Source organism: Lactuca virosa, chromosome 6, assembly GCF_052849685.1.
Source record: "Lactuca virosa cultivar CGN04683 chromosome 6, Lactuca_virosa_CGN04683_v6, whole genome shotgun sequence".
Taxonomy (NCBI): Eukaryota; Viridiplantae; Streptophyta; class Magnoliopsida; order Asterales; family Asteraceae; genus Lactuca; species Lactuca virosa.
Genome location: NC_136431.1, coordinates 263,203,421 through 263,215,901, shown reverse-complemented (window position 1 = coordinate 263,215,901; position 12,481 = coordinate 263,203,421). Strand labels below are relative to the sequence as shown.

The 12,481-nt window shown below is 37.0% G+C and overlaps 2 protein-coding genes across 2 annotated transcripts; one reads left to right on the top strand and one right to left on the bottom strand.

The window, feature by feature from the left end:
• The first annotated feature begins 2,152 nt into the window (after positions 1-2,152).
• On the top strand, positions 2,153-5,070 carry LOC145120105 (stromal 70 kDa heat shock-related protein, chloroplastic-like). Its single transcript, XM_079055893.1, has 8 exons — positions 2,153-2,809; positions 2,898-3,150; positions 3,246-3,325; positions 3,408-3,550; positions 3,632-3,730; positions 3,819-4,008; positions 4,092-4,490; positions 4,571-5,070. Exons 1-8 carry the CDS (start codon positions 2,300-2,302, stop codon positions 4,967-4,969), a joined length of 2,073 nt encoding a protein of 690 aa, XP_078912019.1. The 5' UTR covers positions 2,153-2,299; the 3' UTR covers positions 4,970-5,070.
• A 1,217-nt stretch (positions 5,071-6,287) lies between these two features.
• LOC145120526 (GDSL esterase/lipase At1g71691-like) lies at positions 6,288-8,106 on the bottom strand. Its single transcript, XM_079056337.1, has 5 exons — positions 7,715-8,106; positions 7,505-7,632; positions 7,056-7,295; positions 6,708-6,957; positions 6,288-6,636 (listed from the first exon to the last, which is right to left on the bottom strand). Exons 1-5 carry the CDS (start codon positions 8,031-8,033, stop codon positions 6,416-6,418), a joined length of 1,158 nt encoding a protein of 385 aa, XP_078912463.1. The 5' UTR covers positions 8,034-8,106; the 3' UTR covers positions 6,288-6,415.
• Positions 8,107-12,481: the final 4,375 nt, after the last annotated feature.

The window sequence follows — 12,481 nt, the reverse complement described above, 5'->3', positions numbered from 1 at the left end:
AAACACAATCACTTCATATAGTTATATCAAGTATTATATATCAAAAAAAAATTATTTAAGATTAAAGTTAAAGAAAATAAATACTTCAAATATAAAAAATGGACAATAAATATACAACAGAAAGAGTATAAAATTATACCCATGATGTCTCATGACTTCAAGTTTTGAGATATCACAATAATTTAAAGACAAAATTGCAAAAATGGTCCCTGTGGTATGCAATTTTTTGGGGTTTTAGTCCAAACCTCGAGTTTTTTGGATTCATGGTCTTTTTGGAGTGGTTTGTATGTGAAATTGGTCCCTTGCTAAACTGAAATGACTAATATGCCCTCCTGATATTTTTTTTAATCTTTTTTCTATTTAATTTAATGTTTTATTAAATTAAAAATATAGGGCTCTCTCTCTCTCTCTCTCTCTCTCTCTCTCTCTCTCTCTCTCTCTCTCTCTCTCTCTCTCTCTCTCTCGTCGATGTTCAAGCTTATGAAGAACATAATTTTGAGCTTTATAACACCGATTAAAATACAATGTAAAACATGTTGAACGTAATCAAAAATTGCTATGTTTCTGGGTGTTCTTATCTGAACATGAAGATGAACAAAAAAAATATGATGAATAAACAAATCCTAAACCCACTGCCTATTCGTAACAAATCAAGACTCTAACTCGATTTTAGGATCTCAATTACGAACTTCAAGAACTAACCAATTTTCAATCTGTAAAAAACACCCAAACCAGGAAAATCAGATCTAGTGGTTAGCTAGTGGGATCGACTAAGTTGATATCATCTTGAACGAGACCTTTCATCTTCAAGAATCGACCCCCAACCCAGATTTTCAGTTTACATCTCGCATACTTTCCTCAGCTATCGGACTCCACACCAGACCCATTTCGAAAGGAACCCATACACCATACCCATTTGGAAGTTGACTGCTTCCAGATTCTTTCTATGCTTTTGGAGAATTGATATGTCAAGGAAAGGCGGTGTTTAGGTTAACTATTTAAACAAAAATGAAGGGGGGGGGGGGGGATCATCGTTTTCAACAGATTGGGAAGGCAAAGAAAAAGAACACAAACAGGAAGCACCTCTGGTGGTGGCTGAGAAATTGTGAGGAGAGGAAGAGCCGGCAGAAAGTCGTTGCGGACGACTGTGGAATCGAAGGGAAAGGGTCTCCGGTCTTTGACCGATCATGAAGAAGAACGAAGGTAGAAATTGGGGGAGGATCTTCGATCCTCGTCTGATCGTGAAAGGAGAAGGGCTGCTTTGGCAACTTCTTTCTTTTTTTACCCGAAGGGCTTCAGTTCTCTGTTGATCGGAGAAGGATGTTGAACGGAAGCAACACCGAATTGGGGGTCTTTAGATTGTTGTTCTGATCGACAGGAAAAATGGAGGAAGGAGAAAGGTTTTTTTACTCTTTGATGGCAGCAGAAAAATTCAACGGAGAGAGAGAGAGAGAGAGAGAGAGAGAGAGAGAGAGAGAGAGAGAGAGAGAGAGAGAGAGAGAGAGAGAGAGAGAGAGAGAGAGAGAAAGTGGGCCCTTTTTTATTTTTTTAATTGTTAAAATAAATAAATAAGTATTAAAGTTTAAGAAAAATGAAAGAAAAATGAAAAATAAATACCCCAAGGGTATTATAGTCATTTCAATTTTCGGAGGGACCATTTTCACATACAAACCACTCCAAAAGGACCATAAATCCAAAAAACTCGGGGTTTGGACTAAAACCCCAAAAATTTACATACCACAGGGACCATTTTTGCAATTTTGTCTAATTTAAAAGTGTTTATAGAATACGAGATGCTACACCAGCATCAAATGAAGGATTTTCAACTGCCAACAGAAGTTACATGCTACTTTCATTAAAAATGTTATCATACACCAAATTTCTGAAATTTTGATCCATTTATATCGGTTAAAAGTACCAAGTTAACTAGACTTAAAAGTAAGTATAATATTATAATTTTTTCCCTATACAACCAGCTTACTTATTTAATATTTTTAGTCAGAAAGTTGTCACATGTAACAGTATTATTTTCGAAAAATATTATGTCCAAATAATATTTGTCCATAAATTATAAAACGAAACCCCTAGCATGTTCCATGCATCAACCACGTCTAAATCACAAGGCTTCTCTAGAACCCTCCACTTTCTTCTATTTTCTTCCTATCGCCCATAATTTCTCAATTCTTCTGTACTGATTATAATAAACCCTTTCACCTCACTCCCATACACACTCATCTATTCAACTGCTTAGCAATTAGCATTCTTGATTTCAAAACACACCAAGATTCAATTCATCCAAATGTCTGCAACAACTCTATCCCCTTCTTGTTCCTTCAAACCCCACATCATCGATCGTAGCTCTAATCCAAGAACGTCTTTTTTCGGCAAACCCACATCGTATAGCCCGAGATCATGGACGTTGAGACCTCAAAGGCGACGCGTGTTGAAGGTCGTGAGCGAGAAGGTGGTGGGAATTGATCTGGGTACGACGAATTCCGCGGTGGCTGCGATGGAAGGAGGGCAACCGACAATAATTACGAACGCCGAGGGGCAGAGGACGACGCCGTCGGTAGTAGCGTACAGTAAGAATGGAGATAGGTTAGTTGGCCAGATTGCGAAACGGCAGGCGGTGGTGAATCCGGAGAACACGTTTTTCTCTGTGAAGAGGTTTATTGGGAGGAAGATGATGGAGGTCGATGAAGAATCGAAGCAGGTTTCTTATAAGGTGATTAGAGACGATAATGGAAATGTCAAATTAGATTGCCCTGCTATTGGAAAACAATTCGCCCCTGAAGAAATTTCTGCACAGGTACCCACTTCAATTCATCTTCATCGATCTTTATTATCGTTTAATTCAATGGAATTCGTCTTTTCATTCGACGAATTGTTCAATTTAGGTGCTGCGGAAGCTCGTGGATGACGCATCTAAGTTTTTGAGTGATAAAGTTACGAAAGCAGTGGTAACAGTGCCAGCATATTTCAACGATTCCCAAAGAACTGCAACCAAAGATGCAGGACGAATTGCAGGTATTGAGGTTCTTCGCATTATCAATGAGCCAACTGCTGCTTCATTGGCGTATGGTTTTGAGAAGAAAAACAATGAAACAATTCTAGTCTTTGATCTTGGTGGTGGAACGTTTGATGTTTCAGGTAATTTTCCCTTTCTCATCTGTGAAATTATGATTACCTAAATAGTTCTAGTTCTACCCTTGCGCCATTGATAATTTACATTCATCTCTATGCAGTGCTTGAGGTTGGTGATGGTGTTTTTGAGGTACTTTCAACCTCAGGAGATACCCATTTAGGAGGAGATGACTTTGATAAGGTTAGGAATTTGGATCATGTCGCGTGTGACAAATACATTCTTGATAACCAAATCTCTAACATGATTCTTGAATTTTAAACAGAGAATTGTTGATTGGCTTGCTGAAACTTTCAAGAGGGATGAAGGTATAGATCTTCTTAAAGATAAACAAGCGCTTCAACGTCTCACAGAAACTGCTGAGAAAGCAAAGATGGAGTTATCCACTTTGACCCAAACTAATATCAGGTAGATGATGCATTTTCAGTATTTTTTTTACTCTGGTTTTTTCATTGTAAGTTTTCCGATCATGGGTTCTGTTTTTTGCAGTTTACCTTTTATTACAGCAACATCAGATGGCCCAAAACATATTGATACTACACTAACAAGGGCAAAGTTTGAGGAGTTGTGCTCAGATTTACTAGATAGGTACTTGAGTAAATTTGTTTTCTTGATAATTCAAGTAATTGTCACTCTTCAAGATGATAACTTTCGAAAACCAATTTGTTTGGCATAGGCTAAGAACGCCTGTTGAAACAGCTTTAAAAGATGCAAACCTCTCTCTGAAAGATCTTGATGAAGTGGTTCTTGTTGGTGGATCAACACGTATCCCTGCTGTTCAAGAGCTTGTTAAAAAGATGACATCTAAAGAACCAAATGTCACAGTCAATCCAGATGAAGTTGTTGCTCTTGGAGCTTCAGTTCAGGTCTGTATATATCCTATCTATACTCCAATTTTCAACAACAGTTTACGAAAAGGTCATGACGATGTTGCCTTTTGTAATTTTAGGCTGGTGTTTTGTCTGGAGATGTGAGCAATATTGTGTTATTAGACGTGACACCATTGTCGCTGGGTTTAGAAACCCTAGGAGGTGTGATGACGAAGATCATTCCAAGAAACACGACACTCCCAACCTCCAAATCAGAAGTTTTTTCAACAGCAGCTGATGGTCAAACGAGTGTTGAAATCAATGTTCTTCAAGGGGAAAGAGAATTCGTACGTGATAACAAATCTCTTGGCAGCTTTCGATTGGATGGAATCCCTCCAGCTCCACGTGGAGTCCCTCAAATCGAGGTCAAATTTGATATCGACGCCAATGGTATCCTTTCAGTCACAGCCATTGACAAAGGAACAGGAAAGAAACAGGACATTACAATCACTGGTGCTAGCACATTGCCTTCGGACGAGGTATGATTTAGGGTTAATTTACAACGTGATATGCTCTGTTTTGGGTATATTGATAGAGGAAATTTTTGTTGTTATTGTAGGTGGAGAGGATGGTGGCAGAAGCTGAGAAGTATGCGAAGGAGGATAAGGAGAAGAGGGAAGCCATTGATACAAAGAACCAAGCTGAATCGGCTGTGTATCAGTGTGAAAAGCAGCTGAAGGAAGTGGGAGAGAAGGTACCTGGTGAAGTGAAAGAGAAGGTGGAGGCGAAGTTGAAAGAGCTTAAAGATGCGATATCTGGTGGGACAACTCAGAGCATGAAGGATGCCATGGCTGCGTTGAATCAAGAAATGATGCAGGTTGGTCAGGCTATTTACAGCCAAGGTGGTGGTGGTGGTGCTGCTGCTGCTGCGAGTGGTGGTGAAGCTGGTAAGGCGTCTGGTTCTAGTGGAGAAGGTGATGGTGAGGTTATTGATGCTGATTTTAGTGATAGCCAATGAGGTGGAATATGTGTGTTACTCTGTAAAGATGTATAGGTGATTTGTAGATTGTTTTGTGGTTTTGGTTCCACTGATTTAATCGCAAAACTGTAGTTTGTTAATATGATTTTGTTGTGAGGAAAGGAATCTAGACATCTAATAGGCTATAGTTTGTAGAATTAAAAAAATCAAAATAAAATGATTTGAATTGAAACACAGCTAAAGTTTCTTGATGAATGAACACGCTAAAGTTTCTTGGTGCATGATCTAGTCCCCTAATTGGTTTAAGTGCTCTATTTGGTTCTTTTAACGTAGAGAGAGCTAAAAGCTTTATAATATGGATTAAGGTTATATATTAAAACATCAAACTTTTAAATTGTGTCTATTTGTCATTTAAGGCCATTTAAATTTTAAGATGTCACTAAGGGCATTGTACCACAATGTAGTTCAATATCTATAAAGATTAATGGATTTCTATATTTGATTTGAAATTTAATTGAAAAATACCATTGAACCATTTGATAATCATGTAACTCTCTCATTCAACTATCATCCATGTCATCACTCATACTCCATTAAACTTTTATTCAATCATAGTCATCATCTATTCAATTCTTATTAAACTCTCATTATGGATGTTCTAAGGTTACTTGACGGTGAGTCCATCCAAAATTTTAAAGTTGAAGTATGTGAGATTCAAACATTGATCAACTCCTTTGAAGTATTTAACTTCCAATAAGTTTAAAGCAAAAAACAAAATACATAGAGGTGCTCAAAATACTTGCTTAAATTCGAGCCATGTCGAAATGAGAGGCAGAATATTGTGGACTCATTGGAACAGCCAAGGTATGGGCTTGAACGCTGGCCCAATCTTTGTCTAGACTTAGTAATATTTTTCAATTTCAATTAGTTTATTACTAGTATATTTTAAGAATGTGTTTGTTGATTGCTTGGTCTCGAAGCTCATACTGTTTTGCAACCTCCTCATAACTCATAGGTCATACCTCCTTGATTTAGGGTAGTGGGGTATAAAAGGGTTTAGGTATTTGGCTATAGATAGGATCAGTAGAATATGTCTAATTAAGATTTGTAATTTATGACCTTGTTAATTATTTGCTAATAAAAACATTAAACATTTTGTCCAAAATTTCTCCCTCTCTTTTCTGTCTTGCAGACTTGAAAACACACAGCCACATACGAAATCGGTCCCTGTTTTTAACCCCCAATCAGCCCTATTTTTGGTCTAAAATTTCGCTTTCCATATTGGAGGCCGGTTTCATCGCACTAATAATTTGTAACGTATATTAATTAAGGTTCGACATTGTAAGTATAAATAAGGTTAAATTGAAGGCGAATATATTTAAATCACATCTTGATCATAGCCTAAAGATCATCCATCTCACGAAAAAATACAAAGAAACACAGATTTCTTCATAGTTAATTAGGTGGACATAGATGTGTTGAACACTAGAGATTCGCCAGTTGTTGAATGTTGATGGGATAAACAACATCAGTACCACCACTGAAAGCCTTCCTCCCCATCAACACATTCACTGCTTCTGTTGGATGGAACGCATCCCAAAACACATACTCGTTCCTATTCGGACATGGTGTTTGAAATGGTAAACATGTTATCTGCCCTCTGTTTCTCCCTATTCCACAACATCCCCTATTCACCACTCGAAAACCTGCATATATACTTGGTGTTTTAATTAATACATGGAAAAAGGAAAACAAGGTCGTGCATGGTGGCTCATACCATAAGATCTAGCGTTTGCTAGAATATCTTGGAACATGTTATGAACGTCGATGAAAACGAATCTAGAACCAGGAAGATTTGCGCTTAGGTTGTTGATCATGGTCTTCATGTTTGCATTGAAAGGTAGGACAAGCTGATTTACTTCATCGGAGCATCTTCCTGTAGTACCTTGCGCTAAGATGCTAGGAATACAACCCATCAACCCTAGCCCCGCTAGAACAAACTTCCGAGCTCCAAGATTGTAAAGTTGCTATATTATATTCAACAAAACAAAACCAAACTTAATTCCAATTAATACAAATGTACAAATGTGTTTACGAAGCTTAATTATAAAGTTTAAGAACTTACACGAAGTTGAATAGTGTATTCTTCGGACAAAAGATCAGCATATTGGTTGCCATCGTACTGATTGCGAGTAGGGTAATTGGGCATGAGATAATTGTTTAAATAGTCATTACTTCCCATTCCTACAAAGAAAATGCAACGAGAGAGGGCCTGACCAAGATTTGCTCTACCCAATGCATCACTTATTTGATCCAAACTATTTTCGAAGTTCTTTATCTGTTGATTAAACGGGATTCTACCCACCTACACTCAAGAATTATCCGATTAGCACGACACATATACCACTTTTAGAAGTCGCTAAAATGATGAGTTAATTATGACCACCCATTATTATCCAAATCTACCTTTAAAAAGCTAAACAACTTGCACCTACCAGTACCTTAAAGTTGGTAACTTTAGCAACTATAGAAGATAATCTTGATCTATCAAACTAAGGGAAATATTGAGCTTACAAAATTTCGGCCTGTGATGTCGAGAATTCCAGCTGCAGCAGATGCGAAATTGACACCATGAAGCATTTGATCTGCTGAACTCGAAGCTTGCGAATAGGCTGGTATAAGTGGCAATCCCAGTAGTTCCGCTGCATTACAAATCCCACATTTTAGAGATCTATATATATACTCGAAGAAACACACACACACACACACACAGAGGATACGAACCTATAGCATCAACCATGGTGAAACCGTTAGAGAATCGGCCTGTAGGACCTCCATTAAAGTCAATGCCATAAGGGAAATAATTGGCTTTAGCTAAAGAAGCTAAGTCGTTGTTGTTTCCATTGTCAATGAGTGAGTCTCCAAATATGAACATTGCCGGCACCATTTCTGTAGCTGCTGCTGCCGCCACTGCCTCCGGCGCCGCTGCGTCAAAAACGCCACCACCATCTTGGTAATCTTGTCCACAGACTACATGATTCCCACGACTTAACAACGTCATTCCAGTTACCAACAGTACCCATAATAAGCAACCCATACTCATTCGTTAGATTTTCTGTGTCGCTTGTGAGAAAGAGGAAGTGGAAAGTGAAAGTGGAATTGGGATTCACAAAAACTTGGCTGTGGGGGTAATTATAAAGGGAAATTTACTAGCGGTGGTTGAAGGTTATTAAATGTTTTCACCTGTAAATTTTGAATAGCAGTAAGTGTGGCCTGCACCTTTTGTTATCTCTTTACCACTGGCCATTCTTGATCATTATGTTGGGGGTTGTACGTAGGCACAGGTTATGTTTGCTCCAATATTACAAAAAAAAAAGTGTTTTGTAGTTAATTTCATAAAAAAAAAAAGTACGCAATCACTGAAATGCATGAATACTAGACGAACTGTTTTTCAGAGATATATATTCCATTTTGTAAGACAACGTCAAGTAATTAAGGTGTCGCAAAAATCTTGGCTCACCATTTACGACCTGTCCAATTTTAAGACCCGTGATTAGCTTCTTCAAGGAGACTGTAAAATGGCTGGTGAGTGGTGATGAGCCGTAATTAAGTTAAGTTATTTGGTTTTTTTTCTCATTTCGGTTATAATTTTACTATTTTAGGTGTTGAATGGTATATTTTAGTAAGAATTTAATTAGTGAGAGTAAATGAGGGAAGGTGTTGGGAGATGCGTTGGGAATATAAATGTAAATGAAGAGGGAAATTGCATGTGGGAGCAACTAACGGCATGTAAATTGCATGTTGATTCATATGCCGACGGATATGACATGTGAAGCCTGGCCTCATCTCATTAATTCACTTTATCTGCTCTTGTAGTCAACAACACCTTCGTAACCCTACGGGCTACAGACTTGGCTACTACCTATATATTTCTTGACTTGAGGTGGAAGTGTTTGTGGTTTTGAGCGGCTAAAGAAGGATTTTTTTTGTAAAACTAAATTAACTAGGGTGTCTATATGATAGAATCAGAGTTTTTTAGCCAACCCCTTTTTTAAAACCATCTCGAGAAAACTATTGGTAGAAATAGGTTATAGCTAATTTTAAGGTTCATCATAATATTTCTAACCCTTTAGACTACTAACGCCCACTCACGTTATTATGTCTATTTACCCTAAAAATGCCTAAAAACGTAGTGGCACCGCCCCAGCTCTGTGTTATTAGAATATGGTAACTGGAATGGGAGATAACACTTAATCAAATTATTTTTTCCTCCTTTTCTCTCTATCTTTCTCATCTTAACACCATGTTATAACATGTAATAATATGAGGAACAGCACCTCCACTTCATGTTATAACATGTAATAACATGGGACACCGTTGTCCACACCCAATAGCCTTACATGTTAAACTCTCCATTCTCACTTTTAAAACACATTAGGCTTTAGGGTGTAGTAAAACTTTCACCGTCGGCATATTGATTTGACAATCTTTATCGACGGTAAACACTACCTCTCATCCAAATAATTTGTCGGCGGTAATCTTCACCAGTACACTTCCACCTCTCCCTCTCTCTTTCTCTCTCTCTCTCTCTCTCTCTCTCTTCATTTACTGTTCAAATTCACAATCTCGCTATTTTTCTTTTGCCCGTGGTAAACACAAACACCACATCCTAATCATTTTTAAAAGTTGCAAAAATGGCAAAGATGTCACCATTCCACTCTTATAGATTATACATTTTAGATCAAATATATTTATATTTTTAACCCTTTACATGCTACAACTTTAGTCATCGAACTGTTATATTATTTTTTGTTTGTATATTTTATTGTTAGATAATTCGACTTTTACTCTTACTTTATATTATATTATTTTTTGTTTGTATATTTTATTGTTAGATAATTCGACTTTTACTCTTACTTTATATTATATACAGATTAACTTATTTAAAAAGAAGTTACGATTACAATTTATATATTATTTTTAGCAAATTATATCATTAAATAGAACTTACAAATACCTAATATTAAATATATTATAATGTCATGAAATTACAAGATCAATTAAAAACGTTATTGCAATATGAAGTAAATGCAAAATTACGATATGAATTTAACACTAAGTTATAACATTTGTAAGGTTGTTTTTTAGTCTTAGATATGAGAAAATATTCGGTCTTAAATGTCCAAAATGTATAGTTTAAAATAAATTAATTTATGGTTCGAAATACATGTTTAAGGGTGATTTCTATAAAATAAATACATTTCTAAGGGCAATTTTTGTCAATATATATGGAATTATGTTTGAAATGTATACTCTAAAATATTTTTTCATCAGTATGGATGTAACACCCGTTCTCCAAAGTATGACCCTGCTTGCTAGTTGTTCGTTTAAAGATGAAATTGTAGGGTTTAGGCATAAGCACAATACACCTAAGTATGGATACAACGCTTCCTAGCTGGCAAATGAAACCCTAATTTCTGAGCTTTGGGCCCAATTTAAGGGTTCTAGCTTCTAGGGTTGCTTCCATTCTTCGCCTCCAACGCTTCCAAACCCATGACACTCAAAACCTTAGCATCTCTTACCTTGTTTTGCCTTGAAGTTTGGTGTTTATATGCTTTTTTGTGATTTTTGAAGAAGGAGCTAGTCATTTGGTACCTTGGGAAGCAAGATCCATCTAAATTATTATCTCTTCTTCAGCCACTAAACCCTTGTGAGGTATAAAGTCTCAACCTTTATGTGATTTGCTTCCTAGATCTAGGTATTTGGGCATATTTTAGTCCCTTTCATGTCAGTGGATAGTATTGGGGATATTCCAGGTCCTCAAAGGTTGTAGCTTTTGATCTTCTAGACCTATTGTCGTGAAAAGAATGAATTTCTATCTTACCTTTTCGTCCATACATGAATTTAGTAGCATTTGAACTTTTCTAGGATTAGGGTTTGAGATATGGCTTGTTAAGGACTTGTAAATAGATAAAGTTGAAAATTTTAACCGTCAATACCTTCTTATGATTCAGATATGGGAGTTAGAGCCTCTTGCTATAACGTCCCAAAAATACTAAATGGAAATTTTTTGCTTTTAAAACAACCAAAATATTTATTCATTCATTCCCAAAAGATAATCAGAGTGTAATTTGTCATCAAACATCAAATATAAGTCATAAAAGATAATGTGGAAAAACTTTGGGGGATGCAGTACGATCAAGTCGGGGGTCGAGTCTTTCCCTTTCGAACTAGAATTACTTGAAACATTTAAACATAAAACCGTTAGTACAAAGCTTAGTGATTTCCCAAAATACCACATACCATACATAACCATAAATATGCAACACGACATGTTTCAGTCATCGGGCCTATTTCATCCCAAGTGAAATGCTATGGGCCAAACCATAGACTTACAATCACTCCTGTAACGGCCTATTTCATGCCAAGTGAAAGCTACATGTAAAATTCATAGTCTTACAACACTTCTGCAATTGTCATGGCCTTCCTCATGGACTTTCATGCAAACATAACAACAAGAGTCACAAAGACAACAAGCACATCTGACACCTAGTATCCTACATAGTATAATGAGAAAACTCACCTCGCTGACGCAATCAACAACTAACAATCTCACACAAGCACAACGCGAGTGCTACATACCTCCTACAAAATCATACAAGGTAACCTTATTCTACCTTCTAAATTTGTAGTTTGACTAAAAGTCAACGGTCAAGGTCAACAGTCAAAGTCAACTCCAGCTGACCTCCATGTCATGGCCAACCAATGGTTACATCGTGGCCATCTAACTTGATCTCGATCAAAATCCACTACCACATCATGGCAGGCATGCCACCATGTCGGGGCAGAGTCCAGACAAAACAGTCGTGACCAAACCATCCTCCACGTCGTGGCAAGCAAGTCGCCACATCGTGGGAACTGCATAGAGACAACTTGATGGATTAAGTTCTCAATCAGTTAAGCCTTCATTTCTAACTTTCCAGAATGCTTCTTGGGACCTTAATGGTTTAGAAAAATATGAACTTTATGGACATGCATGACCCATGAATGTCCTTCACCCCATCTAGATCAAAATGATGAGAAAATGACCTAAAACCCATGCATGACTCTCAAAACCCATTCAACTTCTAGATCCAGGAGATATAGTGACCAAAGGACCAAGGCGATCCATAAGGTTGCAAACTTTATCTCATCTCATCACTTAAACTTCATATATAGACCACAACATGCTAAGAAGCTAGATATACAAGAAAGGAATCATAAAAATGGGAACTTAAGGACTCATAACTATTCCATAAGATGCACAAAAGAATGGAGGTGGCTTGCTTGCTGGATTCAATCACAAGATATTCCTTCATCTTCCTTCCAAGGTCATAAAAACACCAAAAATGAGCTCAAAACTTGCAATGATGTAACATCCATAAAAATCATGCCAAATTTAAACTTTTTTAAAACATTTAGAAACCAACAGTTATTACAAATTTGTTTTCAAAATAGTTCCATAGCAGAGTATCCCATAAACATAGTCATAAAATGTGAGGAGCTGTACGA